The 21514-nt window shown below is 49.8% G+C and overlaps 1 protein-coding gene across 2 annotated transcripts in view; it reads left to right on the plus strand.

Annotated features, from left to right (window-relative positions):
- The window catches only part of med13a (mediator complex subunit 13a), a 57721-nt gene that overhangs the window by 30378 nt on the left and 5829 nt on the right, over positions 1-21514 (plus strand). Inside the window, exons 5-22 of one of the 2 annotated variants that reach the window (XM_030792395.1) lie at positions 3620-3817; positions 3959-4153; positions 4358-4520; positions 4894-5004; positions 7281-8006; positions 9834-10050; positions 13187-13217; positions 13626-13747; positions 14326-14416; positions 14989-15200; positions 15543-15739; positions 17221-18146; positions 18425-18592; positions 19002-19225; positions 19457-19646; positions 19853-20282; positions 20653-20872; positions 21011-21202. In XM_030792395.1, coding sequence (XP_030648255.1) covers positions 3620-3817; positions 3959-4153; positions 4358-4520; positions 4894-5004; positions 7281-8006; positions 9834-10050; positions 13187-13217; positions 13626-13747; positions 14326-14416; positions 14989-15200; positions 15543-15739; positions 17221-18146; positions 18425-18592; positions 19002-19225; positions 19457-19646; positions 19853-20282; positions 20653-20872; positions 21011-21202 — 4613 coding nt within the window. The remainder of the gene's footprint in view (positions 1-3619; positions 3818-3958; positions 4154-4357; positions 4521-4893; positions 5005-7280; positions 8007-9833; positions 10051-13186; positions 13218-13625; positions 13748-14325; positions 14417-14988; positions 15201-15542; positions 15740-17220; positions 18147-18424; positions 18593-19001; positions 19226-19456; positions 19647-19852; positions 20283-20652; positions 20873-21010; positions 21203-21514) is intronic. The other variant, XM_030792396.1, reaches the window with a different exon arrangement.

A 21514-nucleotide genomic window follows, 5' to 3' on the forward strand; every position in this document is an offset into this window, starting at 1 on the left:
TAGCAAAGCCCAGTAGCACTGAGGCTCTGTGTGTGTGTGTGTGTGTGTGTGTGTGTGTGTGTGTGTGTGTGTGTGTGTGTGTGTATGTTCAACTCTGTCCGCGTAACAAAAGCACTTCTGAACAAAAGACAGTATGAGCATGGAGGATGTGCCTTACGCCCAGAGAGAGAGGGAGAGAGAAAGAGAGAGAGAGAGAGAGGAGAGGGGGCAAAGACACACTCATTATAAGCAACCTGAGGCTTTGCCTACTGTTTTTTTTTTCTCTCTCTCTCTTTTTTTTTTTAAACTAGATGCCAGCCCTCCTGCCTTCCATTCTGTAGGTATCTATGTGTGATCACTTTGTTCTCTCTCTCATCTCATTTTTTCCCTTTCTTTTCTTTTTTTCCCCCCGAGTTTAATGTCCTGCCTCTCAGCCTTACACAGATATAATTTAAAACCGTGTCAATCGTAGCTCATCTGTGGTTTCAATGGCAGGGTAATGAATCTCATTCCAGTCCAGAAATGTGCTGCTTGAGAGAGAAAGAGAGAGACAGACTGAGAGACTGGACATTAAAGAATTTAGCCAGAGTGATTGCTACCTGTCCCTGCCGCCCTCTTCCTGTTCCATTCATTCAATTACCCGTCATCAACGATTACTGATCTGAGGGGCTTTTCTTTTTAGCTATATTGCATTTATGCAGTTAACTCTCTGAAATGATACCCACACATTTGTAATGCCAGCCCCTTGGCATCGTCGGATAAGACCGAAACATACTCATTTTGTCGAGAAGCGTTCATTTTCCGATGCATAATTGATGTAAAAAGCTGGAACGGAGTGAGACGGAGAGGGGGGGGGGGATGGCCATTAATGCCTCTGTTTCAGCGGAGAGGTCCAATAACCTTTCGGCTCCTGCATCGTGCGAAAGGCGGCGTCAGTTTCTCAGACTAACGTTAGGGAATGTTGACGACCCCGTTACACCTCCACCGCCCCACCCCCACCCCCACCCCGTTCCTCCACCTTTGACAAGCTTACTGTAGTGTGTGCAGAATGGTGCATCCTCATAAAACAAGGCTGAGTGGATGTAATGAACTCTGAGCTCATTTAAGTGATCTGAACAGATTTGACAGAGAGAGACAGAGGGAATGAGAGAGAGAGAGAGAGAGGGGGGGGGGTAATGAGGAGAAAAAGGAGGGGGTGGAGGAGGCATAGAACGAGGGAGGTATTTCACTATTTTGTGGTGGATTTTTTTTTTTTGGATGTTCACTCTGCCACGTTGGCGTTTATTTTGATTTGTCCGGTCAGACGCGCGTGCTGGAAAGTGGCGTTCCGGACGCAGTTAAACGCGACGCGCGGCCTGTCCGGTTTTCCGCCGACACGGACGGCGACCTCAGACCTTCAGCGGAGGGACACCTTTCTTTTCGGTCAATAGCGTGCCCCAACCCCCCCCCCCTCCCCCCAACGCTACTGCCGGCCTCCCGCAGCGAGACTTAACATTTTAGGCCGCGTCGTCTTGCGTAATCACTAACGCATCTAATTAGTCCCGTCTCTGCTTGGACCCCACACACGCAGCTCCCTGACCCGAAGGAATGAATGAAGTATGTGTGTTTTAAAGTCCTCTCCTCTTTAAACACCCTCCTCTCACCTCAAACACGAGAGCAGACAGAGCAGACAGGAGAGGGAAATCAGAATAATTGTTCACGAGACAGACAAAAAAAAAAAACCCAGACGGTTAAGATTCATTAATCCCCTACAAGAGGAAGACTTTACTCCTCCTCTTCTCCGTTCTCTATACCTCTCCACAATGGAGGAACGTGAACAGATTCAGCTCTCCTGCCCGCGCTTGTTTTACCCCCCCCCCCCCCCCCCCCCCGCCACTTTATGGATTGGTGTGTGGAAAGGCCACGTATAGGGGAAGAGCTCAAGGTGGATTCCTGTTCTCTGCTCCTTCCTGCTGGATGCTCCGTTTGGAGTGGCCACACACACAGATCAATACGTAGGGACAGGAGAAATGAATGAGAGAGGGGGAGAGAGAGAGAGAGCGTGCGAGGGAGAAAGCGAGGGAGAGAGAGAGGGAGAAAGCGAGGGAGAGAGAGAGAGAGCGCAAGGGAGAGAGACAGCGAGGGAGAGAGACAGCGAGAGAGAGAGAGAGAGCGAGCGAGACAGCGAGGGCGAGAGAGCGAGAGACAGCGAGGGCGAGAGAGAGAGAGAGAGAGAGAGAGAGCGAGCGAGCTGGCTGCATGCAGCAGTAATGAAGAACTGAGATGGGGGGAGGAGCTTGTTGGAGGAGGAGGAGGGGTGGGAGGGGGGTCAGTAATGGCAGTACACCTTACTTTATGTCATTGCTTTGCTTTACTGCATTTATATATGTCCTCCCTGTCCCTCTGAGGGCTCACACTGAAAAATACCCACTTAAGGGACAAATCGATAAATACAGCGCATGAATATACATTACCATCCTAGCCAGCGTTCGGTAGAACATGTACGTGTTACGCAGGCAGCAAACCGAATGATGTTTAGGTCTATTTGGTATAGTAATGTCTGGTCATTACATTAATGACGCCTCTTCGTTTTTTTTATTAATTTAATACTTTGAAAAATGATCAGCTAAGAACAAAAGAGGACAGGTTATTTTCAGTTTGCTCGTTGCGGAAAAAAACAACAACAACAACAAAAAACCACACCATTCAGTGGTAATATCTGAGCTAGTGCCATCAAATCCTGTAGGAAAAAGAAAAGCTTGGATTTTTTGTTTTCAGGTTTCTTTGACTTAAAATTCAGAAGACATCACACATCAGACATGGCCTGAAGGTGGTTGCTTGTTTGGTAGAGCTTTATAATCTGGCTGGTCTCCTCTCTGTCATACTGAACTGTTTATTGGCTTCTCTTTATGGGTTCTGAATGGCCACTCCATGCTAGTAATTGGAACTATATACCCACAGTATGTGTATGCGTGTGTGTGTGTGTGTTTGTGTGTGAGAGAGAAAAAGGCCATGACTAAGGAAAATCCAGAAAAGTCCATGGCAGAAATGTGAGGGAAGCACAGGATGGGGGACAATAATATGTGAAAACACACACACCACACCCACACACCACACCCGCACACCACACCCGCACACCACACACACACGCACACCACACCACACACCACACACCACACACACACACGCACACACACACCACACACCATACACACACCACACCCGCACACCACACACGCACACCACACACACACGCACACCACACCACACCACCCACGCAAACCACACCACACACGCGCACACACACACACACACACACCACACGCGCGCACACACACACACACACACACACACACCACACGCGCACACACACACACACCACACACGCACACCACACACACACGCACACCACACACACACGCGCACACACACATACACACACCACACACCATACACACACCACACACACATGCACACCGCACACACACACAAACACACACACACCACACACACACATACACACCACACACACATACACACACCACACACACATATACACACACCACACACACATACACACACCACACCACACACACACCACACACAGGCTCTTGTACAGTGCAGCTATTAATGTACAGCCTTGTTTTTTTCTCCCGTCCAGTGATCCTGAGTCCGTTCGGTCTGAACGGGACGTTGACGGGTCAGTCATTCAAGCTGTCCGACCCGCCCACGCAAAAGCTCATCGAAGAATGGAACCAGTTCTATCCCATCAGCCCCAGCGCCAAGGAGAGCTCCGAGGACAAGATGGAGGAGATGGACTGGGAGGATGATTCTCTAGCTGCTGTTGAGGTCCTAGTAGGTGAGTTGACATTTTCCTCAACCCCCTCCAAAAACCTCGAACGTAAAATACGAGCAGCGTCGCGGTAACGACGCGGCTTTCCCGAAAGCCGTCCGCGATTAAACCTCCAACTCGCTGAACTTTGCGGACGCTGCGTTCCAGGTGGCGTTCGGATGGTGTACCCCGCCTGTCTGGTGCTGGTTCCTCAGTCGGACATCCCCAGCGTGACCCCCGTGGGGTCCTCCCACTGCACGGCCGTCTACTCCAGTGGCCACCAAGTGCCTGCTTCCCAACGCGACCCCGCAATGTCATCAGTCACCCTCACCCCTCCCACGTCACCCGAGGAGGCCCAGACAGGTATCCCGTCTAACCTGAGAGGATTCGCCCTTTATTTGTAAACATACAGTTAATGGCCTAAAGGTTTTAGCCACTACAGGAGGTTCAGCTGTCACTCTCGCTCTCTGTTTCTCTCTCTCTCTCGCTCTTGCACTTGCTCTCGCTCTCGCTTTTGCTCTCTGTCTCTCTTTCTCTCTCTCTCTCTGTCTCTCTCTCTCACCTCAGTTGATTCTCAGTCGGCGCAGAAGTGGATGAAGTTGCCGTCGGCGATGGACGGTTTCAGCGTGGACAGCACCAGTCACCATGGCGGGAAAATCCCGCGCAGGATGGCCAGTCAGATGGTGGAGCGCGTATGGCAGGAGTGCAATTTCAATCGAGCCCAGAACAAGTAAGTCACACACGTCTCCAATCAGCCCACGTCCGAACCCATATCAGACTACCACACAGACATAACCAAACGAGCACTGAGCCAGTACTACTCCAGCTACACACACACACACACACAACAAAAGATATTATTAATTTGTAAGATATGGCTGATAAAATGACAAACATGCTCTGTAGTTTAGCTTGAGATAAGTGAGCACTTTGAATGCTGCATGATTTCGACTGCAGTTCATTTACGAGCCAGTTTTATGAGTAAATATTTACACAATGAGATGATTAAAAATGAATAGCATTTGTTGATGATCAAGGCTGTTTATAACAATGTTGCGTTCGTTGAAAAAAAATCCTTTTTTTTTTTTTTTTTTACCTCATAGACGGAAATTCTCAGCCACAGCTAATGGTACTTGCGAAGAGGATGCGTTGGAGAAACTGGGGACGTGGGACTTTGTTGAACCAACACAAAGGTCAACCTGTACCTGCTCCAGGTACTTACACGTCTCCCGCCGACGTAGCGCTGGACCCGGGCTGTTTGAACTGACCTTTTCAGCTCTTACCACACAGCCCGTTCACTTCACTCAAATTACAGACAGTTTCAGCAAACGCTTTGAGAAATAGCACATGCTCTGTTAAGTTAAAGAAAAGAGTCGTTTTGGAGAGCGTGAAAGCTTCCGTAAATTGACGTCAAATGGGGTTAAGTGAAGGTGCATTATTTTGGGCTGTTTCTCTAGGAACTTTCACAGACCGCTTTTGCGCACTGGACCTGCACTGTGCTTTCTGTGAAGAAGTAGCAGGTTATGTTTTTCAGATGTGACTCGTGTATCTCAAGCTCTTTTGCTACCCATACGTTCCCAAACCGTCTCGAGTAAAACGACCTCAATCTGGTTTTTCTTTTTTTTTTTCGCCCCCTCCACAAAACGGCAGCTGTCACACCTAAAGCATTCTGCGTGGGTTTGCATGTCTATTTAAAAGTTATTTCCTTGTTGGATTTAGCTTTAAAAAAAAGGAGGGGGTGGGGGTGGGCAGAGCGAGGTCTGTGATGGCTTGTCTGAAAAAGACTGCAGAGACTAATGTGGATGAATGAGTGAGTGTCTCTGGCTGAACGGGCGAGGTTGTATCCGTAAGGTCAGACGACGGCCTCACTCAACCGGGGCCGAGGAACTTCCCCGAACCCCCTCCCGCCCCGCCGCCGAAAAAACCTGCAGTCAGCATGTCCTCCCTCCGTTCTCCCGAGGCGCCGTACCAGACGGACTGAAACCTAAACTCTTGCTCCACATAAACAGAGCTGTCCGCCGGCCCCTTTAGCGCGTGTGCTGCGTTCTGTTTGTGCCATTCCTGCCTGTTTAGCTTTACGAGACCGTCTCTCTTTCCGTCGCCCAAGCCGACACCAAATTGCCTCAAGATATTAAATTTGTCCGTGATTTTGATACGAAGTGGTCTTCATCACATCAAACGAGCATCCGCGCGAATAGAAAGATTGAATATAACGCGCACTCCGGAAGGTTCCGGAAAGGCAGCAGAATGTGAATTATTCAGTCGTGTTTTCCCGGGCGCAGCATGTGAAGGCAGGAAACGTACTGTACCGAACGAAAGTGGAACGAGTAAACGGAATACTTCTAGCTTAGCCTGTCAGGCTGCTTTTATTGAGGCATTGAAAGGTGTTTTTTTTTTTTTTTTATTTTGCTGGAGGAGACCCAGCACAAGAAGGTGACATTGAAAAGGGAGTCCCCCTGCAAAGATGCAAATGACCACAATTTTGGCTGGGCTTGTGCTGGTTTATTTAGCTGGTCCTGGGTACATGCCTCTGACTGCGTAGGTAGCTGTTTGTTGGGGTTCTTCTATGTGTGAATGTGTGTGTTTTTTTTTTTTTTTTTCTTTCTTTCCATTTTTTTTCACTGCTCCTTTGGGAGGCCTCCAAGCTGCAGCATTCACCTCTAATCTGCTAATGCTATGTGAAGGACAACCAACCAACCGAACCCTCCATGGTTTAAGGAAAGCGTTCTCCTCTTCACTCAAGCTGTTCCCTCACCAACATCAGTAGCCTGCGGTTTTCTGTGTTTACGTGTCTTGACAAATTTTCTCATCACTAAACAAACACCGAAGAACGATAACTCCCACCTGCTTAATCCCTCCGTGGAAACTCCATATACGACATGAAGTCAGTTTGCTGATAAACATGAATGTCTTTTTTTTTTTTTTAATTTTTAGCGACACATGATGTTGAAAACTAAAGTAACAAATGGGAAGCCCTGTTCTCGGGGACAGCCCCCCCCCTCCCCACACCCCACCAGAGAGGGCGGCAAGAGGGCATTGTGGGAAAGCCCGTTTACAGGCTAGTGTGACCAGGCTTGGTCTTTGTAGGTAGTCCCAAAGGAAGGCCAATGTTAAATAAGTACCCCCCCCCCGACTTGAAAGGCTGGTTCGAGTGAAGCCAAAAGGAAACGGGGGCTTTGGTTATGGAGCTGTAAAACCTCACAGGAAAGTGTAATATGGAATTTATAGAATATGGCGGAAAAGGAGAGAGTGGTAATTCCAGGCTGTATGTGTCGTCGCATTTTCATAGAGAAAGACCGCGCGGGCTTAACGGCCAGTTAGATTGATTGTTTCACGCTGTGGTGTAAGAGCTGTTAAAAACTCAGTTTCTCTGTTTCCTGATTAGTAATTGCACAGTGTTTAGACCTGGCAAATTATACTTAAGATTACACGACTTTATTTGATTTTACACGCTGAATAATGTCTTTTTTTTTTTTTAATTTAAACTCAGGCACAAAAACTTGAAGCAGAGAACGGGGAGCACTCCCGGTCAACCCCCCTCCGCCAGCCAGCCCCCCCAGCCGCCCAGCAAGCACAAGGCCACGGAGAAGCCGGAGAAAGGCGACAAGCAGCAGAAACGTCCCCAGACGCCTTTTCACCACCGCAGCTCCGCCAGCGACGACGTCAGCATGGAGGCCGAGGCGTCGGCGGGACAGCGGCTGGCCCTCAGGGCCCAGGAGGGGGGACGCTTCCCGGGCCTGCGTCCCGCCGACGTCAGCCCCGTGGCCAAACCCCCGCAGCTGCAGGGCGGAAGCGGGGGAGCGGCGGGCGGAGGACCGGCGGAGATGGTGGGGTCGCCCCAACCCCCTCCCCTCAGCCCCCACCCCTGCGACCGCGCGGAAGATCCGGGGGAGACGATGAAGAACCCCTCCACGCCCCACAGCCAACACTTTTACCCGGCCTCCGCCGAACCCTGCCTGCTGCCCCAGAAAAGCACGGAGGACCCCCGGCTGGAGCCCATGGCTCCGCCCTTCCACGCGGCCTACCCCGAGCCCCTGGAGCCAACCGTCTACGTGGGCGCTGCGGTCAACCTGGAGGAGGACGGCGGTCACGCGCCGTGGAAGTTCTTCAACCTGCCCCGTCGGAGAGACGCGGAATTCCCCACGCCGCTGCTCCCGGGAGACAAACTGAGGGAGGAGTCGATGTCGAGCCAGGACAACGTCGTGTCCGTCACCGAGTGAGTACCCACGCTCTTACACCCAGCGCCCGCTGTCGACAAAAACACCCGAATCGCAGTAGTTAGCGCACAGGCATGCTGGAGCTATGTTAGCGGCACCTCTGTTACGACACTGGAGGCCCTGATCTCTTCCCCTCCCTGTCTGTTTTTTATGGTTAGTTGCCCCTGTCTGTTAAAGAATGCCCCCCATCTAGGACCTCATGTTCTCTGTTGTGTAGAATGTGTTTTGAAAGAGCAGTAGTCTATGTCATCTCTGGCCTCAACCCCCCCCAACCTCCCATTCACCTCCCCTCCCCTCTCCTGTGCTCTGCTTCTCTCTCTATTCCTTTTTTTCTTTCTTTCTCTCTCTCTTTCTCTCTCTCTCTCTCTCTCTCTCTCTCTCCCTCCCTCTCTCTTTTGCTCTCTCTGTCTCTGTTTCTATACAGTCCTGATGGCACACGGCACGTTAATCTCTCAGTATGTGCCCTTTTGACATCATACATCACTAATGTGCATGCCAAGCACTGCAGCAGTCCGGCGAGAGCTTTATCGATTCTGAACGCACAAACACACGCGCCCCCCCCCCCCCCCCAACACACACACACACACACACACACACACACACAGACACACAGACACACAGACACATACGCACATACACACGCGCGTGCACACACATACGCTCGCAGACATACACATGTACACACACACACAGACGTACACATATATGCAGACACAGACAAACACACACACACACACAGAAAAAGACACTGGACTCAGGGCTGTAGGTAGGGGATTAGGAATAGAGACGGATCCACTGATGATACTGTGTTACACCCACAGCGGATGTAGAAAAATGAAAATACTGTGATGAAAGGAAGAAACGTGAATTTAGAGAGAGAGAGAGAGAGAGGAAAACACGGTCGGCGGATGACGCTAGGAATGATGGGAAGGTTACGTAAGCTGCCGGCGTTGTCCTGGGTCGTGCTTTACCCTGTTCTGGTGCAGTGTGTAATCCCCAGGGCCGCGGAGCCTCTGAACGGGGCCACTAATCTCTGGCCATGGCTACTGCGTCCTGTCAGCCCTCATCAGAGTCACAGCCGCCTGACGTGTGAGAGTGGTCAGGAGCTGGGTCACACACACACACACACACACACACCGAACAGAACAGAACAGAACAGAGACTCCAAAGCACAGCGTCTGAGAGAAGAAAGGGAAAGAATGAAAGAAAAAAAGGGTTCCAGGCCCGAGTGTGAGAACACTCAGCTCATGCAGTTTCTGGTGGATTGGGGTTTCTGTTGCACGGTGTGCTTCATTTAGAACAGAGGCATAGTACATAATCCTCGTCTGAATAATCAGCCATACGAGTCCGCAGCAGTCCGATTCTCTAAATTGGCATTATGTATGTTTTTGAGTAGTTTCTCTTTTATACATTTGGAGTGTCAGAGTAACTTCTTGAAGGCAAGGTTTTTGAAAGCCATTGTTTAAATACAAAGGAGTCCAAGGCTTTACTTTAATCTAGCCTTTGTCGATCTCTTTTTGACTTCCCGGTCAGACGTATGGTCACTCTTACATTGTCAGAAAGCATGGTCTTTCCAGAGTTTTCTCTTGGTTTCTCCTGACACAGCTGGTCAGTGAATCCGTGTCACGCTGCCAGACACTATGCTGTTTGCCTCTCCACATACTGACACTTAATCCACAATGTTCTCTCACTGTTTAGTGAAAAACTACTGCTGGCCCATACACTGTGTCCCTTAGCTGTGAATGCTGTGACGTAGACCTAACCGTCGGTTTGTTTTCACGGGCATTGAGAACTGAGAACGACCCCTGTTTGACCTCTGCCTGCAGGTTAATGGCCAGCTCTAAGAAGCCTCTGAAAGTCTCTGAGGAGAGGATCCAGAAGTACGTCAGTCAGCGAAACCAGTACCTGGCCGCGGCCTTCCCCGACGGCGACCACGAACCAGAGGTCGACCCTTACGCCTTCGTGGACGGGGACGTGAAGTTCACCTTCTCTGACAGGAAAGACAAAGCGGGCGGGGAGCGAGAGCCAGGCAAGAAACACAAGGTAAGAGACCGGCTCCGTCACTCTGGCTGTCTGTCCCTCTCTCTCTCGCTCTCTCTCTTGCGGTTTCTGAGTTTCCCTCCCCCCTCTCATGTTTCTCTGCTGTGTCTTCGGCGGGTTGGGCTTAGTCTAGCCCGAGGCTAACGTTTCCAGTTTTCCCCATCAGGAAATTTCTCACCTGTTATCATGAACGAGCCTCCTTCTGATGTCAGTTTCACTGAGAGATGGTTTCTACTGAACACCCTTTGACATGAACTAAACGGAAAACGGTGCTTCTCCTTAAAAAAAAAAAGAAAAAAAAGCGTCGTTGGAAAGTGCGATACTTTGGGAAATAGATGAATTATTAGCAAAACGAGACCTGCCCACATCATCCGAATCCTTTTCTGCAGGATTTTCTTTTAATCATCTTTCCGTGTTTAACTTTTTTGTGTTCGGGCTTAGATTTATTTTTTTTTTTTTTTGATCTCCTCAGCCAGAGAAGATTCATTGAGAAGCATATCTCATTGAGGGAAATAACTGAACAGGGATCCGTGTTTTTTTTTTTTTTTTTCCTCCTACAGCTATTAGTGGAGTGGAGCTTTGCCCAGGAGCACAATAGCAATACTCAGTTACAGGACTGTAAACCTGAAGTTTTACAGTTGCGCTTTCGTTCGACTCAGGATTTGAACCAGAACCCCTCTGGCCTGTCAGTAGCTCAAACGTGCGAGTCGGCCGTTTTCTCTACCACGTGGGCTTTTTTTGGGGCAAGACCCTTAGCCCTCCGTTCACCCCTTTTTTTTTTTTTTTCTCTTTTAAGAATGGCTTCAGACGCCCGCGGGGGGGGGGGGTGCAGTGTGTGTGGGCAGGAGCTGTTGTAGCGGAGTGGAGTGCTCGAGCCTCCTTCCTCCTCTCTCTCCTGCGGACGCAGCCAAGTTAAACGAGATGAAAACCCCATTCGCTGAACCGTACCTCTTTAAAGGAGTTCTCCTGCACCACCCCCCCCCTTTCCAATTTTTAACATCTTTTTAGATGGGGACCCCCCCCCCCCCAGGAACGCCACACATGCGTCAGGCTTTGACACCACTGCCTCCACTGTGTGCTGCTACACAATTTCACTCCAAAAAAAACCAATCTTTGTGTGTGTGTGTGTGTATGTGTATATTTCTGTGTATGTGTCAGTGTGTATTTGCATGTTGTGGGAGAAACACATCTGCTCTACCACACACCACCCCCCCCCTTTTTTTTTTTTACCTCTTTTTTCCCCCATCACTACATGGCTGATCGTTCTTCATGACTGCGTGCAGAGTGGGTTTTGAGAATGTGATGGACAGCACAGCGGGCGTAAACGACGTCGCCCACGTGTACTTTTGGGACCGTCGCGGAGCGCAGACTTACCCCAACGCCCCACATGAGTCCCAAGCCAAGCACAGAACAAGCCTGTTCCCATGACGATGTCAGCGGGGGCGTGGGGTCATAACCCCCCCCGAACAGCCTTTTCCAGACTTCACCACCGCGCGTGTTTTTATTCAGCTGTAGAGCTGTTCATCCCAGCGTAGCTCATTTTACTGGGTTCTCATCACCGCTTGTGTTTACAGCTAATACAAATACAGCCTCCCTTAACCGAGAGAGATTTATTGTCGAAGTTTTTATTAAACAACAACAGCAGTAGTGTGACATTAAAAGGGCTAAGTGGGGAAGTAGACAGAGGCTGGGCTGGACAGAGGGAAGGGGTTTCTCTCCGAACGCTCGGATCTTGGCAAAGAGGACTAGTGTAATATAACCCTGGGAATCGGCCATTTGCAGAGTACAGGGGTGTGTGTGTGTTTGTGTGTGTGTGTGTTTGTGTGTGTGTGTGTTTGTGTGTGTGTGTGTAGGGGTGTGTGTGTGTGGGGTTGTGTGTTTGTGTGTGTGTGTAGGGGTGTGTGTTTGTGTGTGTGTGTGGGGGTGTGTGTTTGTGTGTGTGTGGGGGGGTGTGTGTTTGTGTGTGTGTGGGGGGGGTGTGTGTGTGTGGGGGGGTGTGTGTGTGTGTAGGGGTGTGTGTTTGTGTAGGGGTTTGTGTTTGTGTAGGGGTGTGTGTTTGTGTGTTTGTGTAGGGGTGTGTGTGTGCGTGTGCGTGCGGGCGCTCCAGTATGCTTTCATTTTTCACACCATGCAGATAATCAGCCACCAAATTCCTTCTCCTCCTCACAGGGCCACTGGTATTGATGAGAGAGTGGTATTGGCATCTGTAGATTTTTAATCCTCTCTTCCCCCCCCCCCCCCCCTTTTTTTTTTTTTTGATTTCTCAGGCAGTGCGGCAGTTGGGAGGGCCTTTTAAGGGGAGACGGATAAAAACCTATTTTCACACGTGTATGGGAGGAGGAGAAATAAGACACTCTTTGACCCATTTGAGTTTATTGCTGTATGCTATGTCCTGAGGTGACGTAGCGTATTGCCGTCCGGGCCAGAGACCTCTGTAAAGCCTAATGAAATGAATGTTTGGAACATGCTGTTCCCTGACTGTCTGCGTATACGCTGAAGAGGAGAGAGGAGCTCCTGCCGGAGAGCGTGTGTGTGTGTGTGTGTGTGTGTGTGTGTGTGTGTGTGCTGATATCGATATTACATTAGAGAGCTTGTTAAGACACCCGAGGTATTTTTCTCATGCAGATCTAGTGTTGTCCTGTTCATCTCATTAGGCCAAGTCAGAGTCCTTCCCTTATTTTTCTCTTTCTCTCCCTTTTGCCTCCTGCTCTTGTTTATGTGCATGCCCAAACTAATCTCGAGAGAGAGAGTGAGAGAGAGAAGGAGAGAGAGAGAGAGAGAGAGAGAGAGAGAGAGAGAGAGAAGGAGAGCGAGCTCTCATTTGAGGTCAGGTAGCACCTGGATCAGCTTACAGACACACTGGGTGGCAGCTGATGGTAGTGAGTGTGAGATCAAATCAGATAACTGTGTGTGTTTGGATATGTGTGTGTGAGTGTGTGTGTGTTTGTATGTGTCGCACAAGATTTGTAGTTCACGAGGTCCCAACCGTGCACTTGTTAACTTCCCTGCACCACATTACTAAGTGTTTCCACATTCAGTGCCTCAGTCCTTATAATTCATTCTGTCTGTTTTTCTCTCTCTCTCTCTCTCTCTCTCTCTCTCTCTCTCTCTTTGTTCTTTCAATCTCTGTCTTTGTCAGGGGGAAGACGGTGGAGCAGGGCCATCAGACGGTAAGGACCTCAGTACATCTCTGCCACAAAACAGACCTTTTCACTACCCTCTGAGTAAGCTGTCCACACGGGATAAGACAGGAGAGATGCCAGGGGTTTCCTGCTTTATGAACTGGGCCTCTAACGTCCAATAAAAGCTCAAGCCTGTTTACTGTTGCTGCCTTTTGTATTCTCCTAACAGCCAAGACAAACCATCTCAATCTACGAGTGTGTTAAAGGAAAGAATCTCTTGTTGATCTTTCTTAACGGCACCCAAGGCCCAGTTCTGTAAGGGTTGTTAGCGCTGTACCTATTGGCCGGACAATAAAAAAACTAATACAAAACAAAAAAAAAAAAAGTAGAACGACAGCAGTTTCTCGCGTAACCTCTTTTTCTGTCTCGGTCTCTCTGTGTGCTCCACCCGCGCAGACGCCCAACGCGCCGCGGCCCACAACCGCGCCACCTCCACCAGCCTGATCCACGAGACGGACCTGGCCGTGTCCATCAACGACCTGGACAACCTCTTCAACTCGGACGAGGACGAACTCGCGGTCAGTGACGGCCCAGGCGACACAAACGCCCACACAAACCCGTTTTGAAAAAAAACCCCACTGTGAATATGTGATAATTCAGAATAGAGCTCTGAGGTGGAACATGTTTGGCAGATGCTTGCCTTTTTTTTTTCATTTTTCTTTCTTTCGAGGCGTTTTGCAGAGAACTTGTGGCTCACATTCAGACATAGGCTTTTTCTCCTGGCCACGCCAGATGAATAGCTTCCGTAGTGTGTGTGTTATTTTTCTTTTTTCATTTTTTTTTCTTTTTTTTTTTTTGCAGCAACTGAGTGAAATGTAGCTGGCAGATTTTACACTAACGCTGTATCGTGTAGGAGAATACTGCGACACCAGCTGAAATCTGCCAACAGATTGCCTCAAAACAAAACAACACAACACAAAACAAAACAAAACAAAACAAAACAAAACAAAACAAAAAACAACCAAAAAAAAAAAAGCTGGCAAAGAACAAGGGTTAACCCAGATGAAACTGTTTAGTTCATGTTTTTCACGGCCTAGCGATAGAACTCTTATGTTTTTAATCTGATTCATCTTTTTTTTTTTTTTTACTTTTCCAGCCGGGATTGAGGAGGGCGGCCGGTGGAACAGATGAGAAGTTTGGTAATAAAGAAGCCAAGCCCGCAACTCTCGACCCTGTGCCTTGCATCAGTAAGACAAATTCCTCATGTCAAACTATTGCATGGAGGCAAAGTTTTATTCTTAGGCATCTCACTGTATGTTTCAATGTGTTTGTTGTGTTTTGTAGTTGTTTTTCCAGTATAGCGCTCCCTGCTGGCTGAATTTGACTCAGGGTTTTTTTTTTTTTGAACACTTGTTAAACATTCAGAATATCCAGGACCTTAAACCCGTGTCTTAATTTTGAATCACTCACATAACACAGTGCAGTGTAGCAGTTTAAATAGAAATGTCAAAATACTAAATGAGTCCCCTGGCTTATTTATTTATTTATTTATTGGGGGGGGGGGGGTTTAGAGGATTCAGCTAACAGCTATGTCAGGCCTGGCTTGTATCTTGATTAAGATAATGTTTAAAAACTCCATTAACAGAACGATGCCTCCCTCCTTCCCTCCCTACATTCTCTTCCCCCCCCCCCCTCTCTCTCTTTCTCTCTCTCTCTCTCTTCCTCCCTCCCTCCCTCTCTTTTTCTCCCTCTCTCTCTCTCTCTCCCTCCCTCCCTCCCTCTCTTTTTCTCCCTCTCTCTCTCTCTCTCCGTCCCTCAGGCACAGCTGATCTGCACCAGATGTTCCCCACTCCTCCGTCTCTGGAGCAGCACATCATGGGTTACTCGCCCATGAACATGGGCAGCAAGGATTACGGCAGCATGGAGGCCGGGCCAGGCATGACCACGCTGGACGGGGCCTCTTCCCTGGGGGGCCAGTTCAAGATCGAGGTCGAGGAGAGCTTCTGTAGCCCCAAGCCCTCTGAGATCAAAGTAAGCCTCGTCTTCCCGTGGTCCAAGTCGAGGAACGACAGAGCAGGGTGACGAAGGGACACGTGTTGGGAGGGGGGGGGGGTGGGGGGGGGGAGAAACATGTCGTAGGGATAGATTAGATCTGGATTCTGATAGGCTGCATTGTTATGTATTTATTCAGTAATTAGGTTCTTTTGATATTTTACACCGCAAAATGTGTTTTAAGTGTCTGGATGTGTTTTTTTTTCTTTTTTCTTTTTAATCAGACACAGGATCATTTCTCTCAGTTTCTTAGTCATCTCTGTGTTGCTTTCCTCCTCTTTACACCCCCCCCCCCCCCCCCCCCCCCCCCCCCACCACCAGGACTTCTCATTTGTGTATAAGCCGGAGCTCTGCCAGGCATTTGTGGGCTGCTCCATGTTTGCTCCTCTGAAGACGCTGCCAAGCCAGTGTCTGCCTCCCATCCGTTTGCCTGAGGAGTGTGTGTACCGGCCCAGCTGGACAGTCAGCAAGCTGGAGCTACTCAATCCCGTGCCTCCAATGACCTTCAACAAGGACAGGTGAGTAGCATGCCACTTGTTAGTCTGACCTTTTGACCCCGGCCTCATCCCTGAGCCGGCTGACTGAGAGCTCGCAGATGACACCCTCCCCATGACACACACACACACACTCTCACCCAAATACTCACATCCACATGCATGGAGTCAGTTCTTCTGAAGCAGTCATAAATCATTAATGTCTTTTTTTTTTTTACGCACATTCAAACACTCACACACACACACATACACACACACTCCCTCTCTTTCTCTCAGTCTCTCTCTCTCTCGCTCTCTCCCCTAGTCTCTCTCCCTCAGTCTCTCTCCTTCACACACACACATACACTTGCACACACACTCTTTCATGCATGGCTGATTGAAAGGCTCGGTGAAAAAAGAGAAAAAAAGAAAAGAAAAAAAGAAAGAAAGGAGTGTAAAAATGGTAATGAGTGAAAGGTGAGGATTATCGAGCTCATCTGGGGCCGCTGCTGTGGTCTTCCTCCACCTCATATCCTTCTCTTTTTCATATTCAAATACTGCTCCGCTTCTGCCGCGTGCATTTCGCCGGCACTTCCCAAATGCCAAACCTCATATTCTTCTGTCTCCTGATTGGTCAGAGGGCATAAATATGTTTGATATGCTTTACAAAATCCAGACTGTATTGCCGTGCATCGCGTTTCCGTGTCCCTCTCTCTGTCTCGTCCGTAACCATGGAAATATCGTGATATCGATTGCATGTTAATATTCTCTCCATATGAGCAGAGTAGCGAGTAGCACACGACATTTTTTTTTTTTCTTAAATAAGGTTTTGTAAGATTTAAATGCACTGCGTCTTCATTTTTATAGTTCAGATGGCAATCAGGAGGAAGAACTCCATAAAGGAAATGAAGTCACTTGATCTGAGGGAAAATTATGTCAGTATGTGGGAAAGAGAGAGAGAGAGAGAGGGTTTGTCCTGTGGGTGCTAAGCCCGACAGTGTGGCGTGTTGGCCCGAAAAAAAGTCGTCACAAAGCGCTTTGTAAGCTGGTTAGGCCACTTTTTATAACCTGCAAATGGACTACTGACACCTTTTCTGGCACCAGGCTGTTCTTCCCCAGCTGTTTGAAAGGCCACCAGTGGAAAAAGAAACTCTAACACACACACACACACACACACTCTAAGAAACAGAGCGTGGGCCAGACCATGCTTTCATTACTTTCACAGTTGCCTGCAGCCCCGCCAATCCAAAAATAGGCTCTTCCCTTCTACCTCAGACTCCTTAAGGAGGGGGGGTTACAGAATATATGTCACTCATAAAACATTCTGCGCTCTAAGCAAAGCATTAACTCTGCGCCCGTCGATAAAATCCCGGCTGAATAATCGCGTAATTGTATTGTGCGATTGTTTTAGTGTTCAGTGAGTGTATTTATTTAAAATGTTATTTTGTGGATGGTGTAAAAAAAAAAAAAAAACCCTGGGAAGGACTGATGAGTAAGCTGCTTTTTTGTGTGTGTGTGTGTTTCAGTAACATCCCAAGTGTGGGCAGTGCTATGGAACAAGACTACAGTCAAACCTACACCCCTCAGACACACACTCCCTTCATGTCCAACAGCGCCCCACCCAGCAACAGCGGAACGGGCATCTTACCTTCGCCTGCCACGCCCCGTTTCTCGGCCCCCACCCCCCGAACCCCGCGCACGCCCCGAACGCCGCGCGGCCCCGCCAGCGTCCAAGGCTCTCTGAAGTACGAGAACTCCGACCTGTACTCTCCCGCCTCCACGCCCTCCACCTGCCGGCCGCTCAACTCGGTGGAGCCCGCCACCGTCCCCTCCATCCCGGAAGCCCACAGCCTCTACGTCACCCTCATCCTGTCCGAGTCCGTCATGAACCTCTTCAAAGACTGCAACTTCGACAGCTGCTGCGTCTGCGTCTGCAACATGAACATCAAGGGAGCCGACGTGGGCGTGTACATCAGCGACCCCAACATGGAGGCCCAGTACCCCTGCGGCTGCGGCTTCAGCGCCGTGGTCAACCGTCGCTACGGCAACGGCTCGGGGCTCTTCCTGGAGGACGAGCTGGACATCATAGGCCGCGGATCGGACGTCAGCCGGGAGGCGGAGAAGCGCTTCGAGGCGTTGCGGAACGCCTCCCTGGAGAGGACGGGAGGAACGGGGAAGGACAAAGTCCCTGACGAGCTCATTCTCCTCTTGCAAGACCAGTGCACCAACCCCTTCTCTCCCATCGCCGGCCCGGAAAGCCAAAGCTCGCCGTCTCCGGGCGCCGGGGGCTCCTCCATCCCCCCCTGCGTGCGACTGGAGGAGAGGGACTTCCACAACGACTGCTACTTGGCCCTGGAGCACGGCCGGCAGTTCATGGACAACATGTCTGGCGGAAAAGTGGATGAGACGCTGGTGAAGAGCACTTGCTTGCACCACTGGGCTAAACGCAACGGTAAGAGACAAGCCACTCTCGCTCAAGTCAAGTACATCTCTCAGGGCCCTCAGCGCGTAGGAAATTTGATCCGTATCTTTAGATTCCTCTTGATTTTTGTAGTATCTTGTTGTGCCGTGTGTACCAGCGCGAGTGCGTACGTATTAGCTCGTGTTATCGGTTTGCTCATCTACGTTCTGTTTTTTTTCCTCTGAATTTTTACACGGTGAATCCAACTGACGCCCACGTTGAATGTTTTATACGTCTGGTAAACAACGCGTTTCTCTCTTTTCCGTTAGCTGTGGACGTGAGCGCTCTCTGCTCTCAGGACGTACTGCGGGTCCTGCTCTCCCTACAGCCCGTCCTCCAGGACGCCATCCAGAAGAAGAGGACGGTGCGGTCCTGGGGCGTCCAGGGGCCCCTCACCTGGCAGCAGTTTCATAAGATGGCCGGCCGAGGTTCATACGGTAAGCACGGGCGAACAGCTGCCTGCCCCCGTTTGGCCGAGCGCCTCTCGCTCTCGAGCATCATTACTCAAGTAATCAAGTCAGTTCCTTTGGCGTTTGGCCTCCCTTCATGCTGCCTCATCCCCCTCTCCATTTGATCCATTGTCAGCTCGCTATGCGAAGAAAACTGATTTTGAAGAAAAATGAATTTTTGCTAGAACAGCGTGATGGTGAATTAGTTCATATCAATTAGCAGACAAATTTGCGCCGGAGATTTTTTTGAACTGTTTTAAATTTTAAAATGTTTTAAGTACCAACTCCTCATATAGCCTACTGCCCCCCCCCCCCCCCCCCACCACTGCCTTCTTGATTCCTAACCCAACGTCTCCTTCCTCTCCTCCCTTCTCGCCTGTCCCCCATTCTTCTCCAGGGACGGATGAATCTCCCGAGCCCTTGCCCATCCCCACGTTCTTGGTGGGATACGAGTTTGACTTCGTGGTGCTGTCTCCCTTTGGACTGCCCTACTGGGAGAAGCTGTTGCTGGATCCGTTCGGCTCACAGAGGGACGTGGGCTACCTGGTGCTGTGTCCGGAGAACGAGGCTCTCCTGAGCGGAGCCAAGAGCTTCTTCAGGGAGCTCACGGCCGTGTATGAGGTGAGAGGCCAACTGCGCTCTGACCCCGTCGGGCAACAGTAACGGGTTGCCCTCAGGATCCCGAGGACTTAAATAGAGCTTCAGGAAAGAAGAACAACCTGTGCTTCTCAGATATGCAGTTTCATTACCAAAAATGGTTGAATGGAGCTGGAGGATTTTAAATTTTAAGGCTTGTATTCTGTTGTCAGAACCTATAATCTTAATCATTTTGTCCTTCTTTCTGCCCAACAGTCCTGTAAGCTTGGTCAGCACAGACCGATTTCCAAAGTGCACGCTGATGGCATCATTAAGGTGGGTGCGGCCACTGCCAAGAGGCTCACAGAACAGCCTGTCAGTGATTGGTTCCTGAAGGCAGCCAATGGGAACGCTGATGCCTTCTCCAAGTTAAAACTGTTCGCCCAGGTCTGCAGGCATGACCTCGGTAAGTTCGCACTCGCTCGTTCTCTCTGGAGAGAGAATTCTCTCTGCCAAGCAATTATCTCTCATTAGAAGTGGAGTATGAAAGCTGCTATTTTTGAATTATCACAGTCGGAATTCTACTGTCCTTCTGTTTGCCAGCTACATAAACGTGTATGTAATCTCTCTCTCTCTCTCTCTCTCTCTCGTTCTCCCCTGTTCTCTCCTCAGCTCCATACCTCGCTGCACAGTCACTGGATAGCTCTCTCCTCACCCAGCCAAACCCGTCGCCACCGTCTAACCAATCCTCATCAACGCAGTCCTCAGGCACCGCCTCCTCCTCCAGCACTCAGAGCTCTGCGGCTCCCGGAGGCTCCTCCCTCCTCAACAGCACCGCCCCCAATAACAACAGCGGCTCGGGCCTGACGGGCAGCGCCAGTGGCACCCCCTCTTCGTCGGGCCCCCAGGGCGGCGGCGGTGGCGGCAGCCTGCAGCCCGCCAAGCCCAGCTCCTTCCCATCCTTTGGGAGCATGGGTGTGCAGAACAACAGCTCTCAGGCGGGGCCTTTGGGCCAGCAGGCTGGCTCTCAGAACATGGGCCTCTCTGGAGACAACGCTGCAGGCACCAACCAGACTCAGGGGTCCTCTGAACCTCCAGAGAGGTATTCAGCCTACAGTCGCATTTTTTTTTACAAGCCCGCACACACTCATTCACAGCATCTTTTTTTAATGTCAAATTGATTCTTTTTCTTTTTTGGACCGGCACAAATAAGGACTGATTCATCTTCTATTTTACCCCTTTTGTTAGGCCTAATTGTTCTCAACCTCCACGGCCTTTGAAAATCTGTTTTAAAATAGCTCTACTTAAGCTCTGTGGCTGTGGTTTAAAATCACAGTGGCTTTAACAGAAGAATCACCGGCTGCCTGCCGCACAGTTACAGCCTTATAAATATCATTCAAGCGTCCCGTTTAGAATGAAATTTTATTTTAACACGCGGCGTAACCATAGCTGTGTTTTCACTCCACTAACAGCACCATGGAGAGAGAGAAGGTGGGCGTTCCCACAGACGGGGAGTCTCACGCCATCACGTACCCTCCGGCCATCGTGATCTACATCGTGGATCCTTTCTCCTACGAGGAGGCTGAAGCGGGGACCGCCCACTCCAGTGTCTGGACCCTGGGGCTTCTGCGTTGTTACCTGGAGATGCTCCAGTGTCTCCCGGCACACATCCGCAACTCCATCTCCGTGCAGGTAAGCCGGCAAGCCGAGCCCCGAGGGATTCGGATTGGAAAATATCCAGTAGCTGTGTATTCTGGTGTGTTTTTTTTTTTTTAATTTTTAACCACTGTAGACTGATTTTTAAGCTGTGGCGTGTGTCGTTTCTCTCAGATAATCCCGTGCCAGTACCTGCTCCAGCCCGTAAAGAGCGAGGAACGCCACCTGTACGCCCAGCATCTCAAATCCCTCGCCTTCTCCGTCTTCACCCAGTGCCGACGCCCGCTCCCCGCCTCCACCAACGTCAAGTCACTGACCGGCTTTGGGCCCGGCCTCGCCCTAGACACTTCCCTCAAGAGTCCGGAGGTAAACACGCGCCCTAGCACAGTCTGACTTGTCTGATGCCACAGTTTCACCTGAATTTCAAAGGCTTTCTGTCCTTTGTAACTGAAAATCCACACCTTAATAATGTCGATTAACAGAAAGGAGAAAGGGACCATGTGGCCCATTAAGTAGAATTGGCAATTTTTTTAAATTTTTTTTTTAAAACATTCAGTAGGGGAATTCATTCTCCGCACTGCTGTATAGCTACGCTCTTGAGTATCAAACTGGCACAGTCTCCTTTCTCAGAGCGCTTTAAGATACCATCAAACAAATGCTTTGCCAACACGTGTACGG

Source organism: Chanos chanos, chromosome 15 (genome assembly GCF_902362185.1).
Source record: "Chanos chanos chromosome 15, fChaCha1.1, whole genome shotgun sequence".
Taxonomy (NCBI): domain Eukaryota; kingdom Metazoa; phylum Chordata; class Actinopteri; order Gonorynchiformes; family Chanidae; genus Chanos; species Chanos chanos.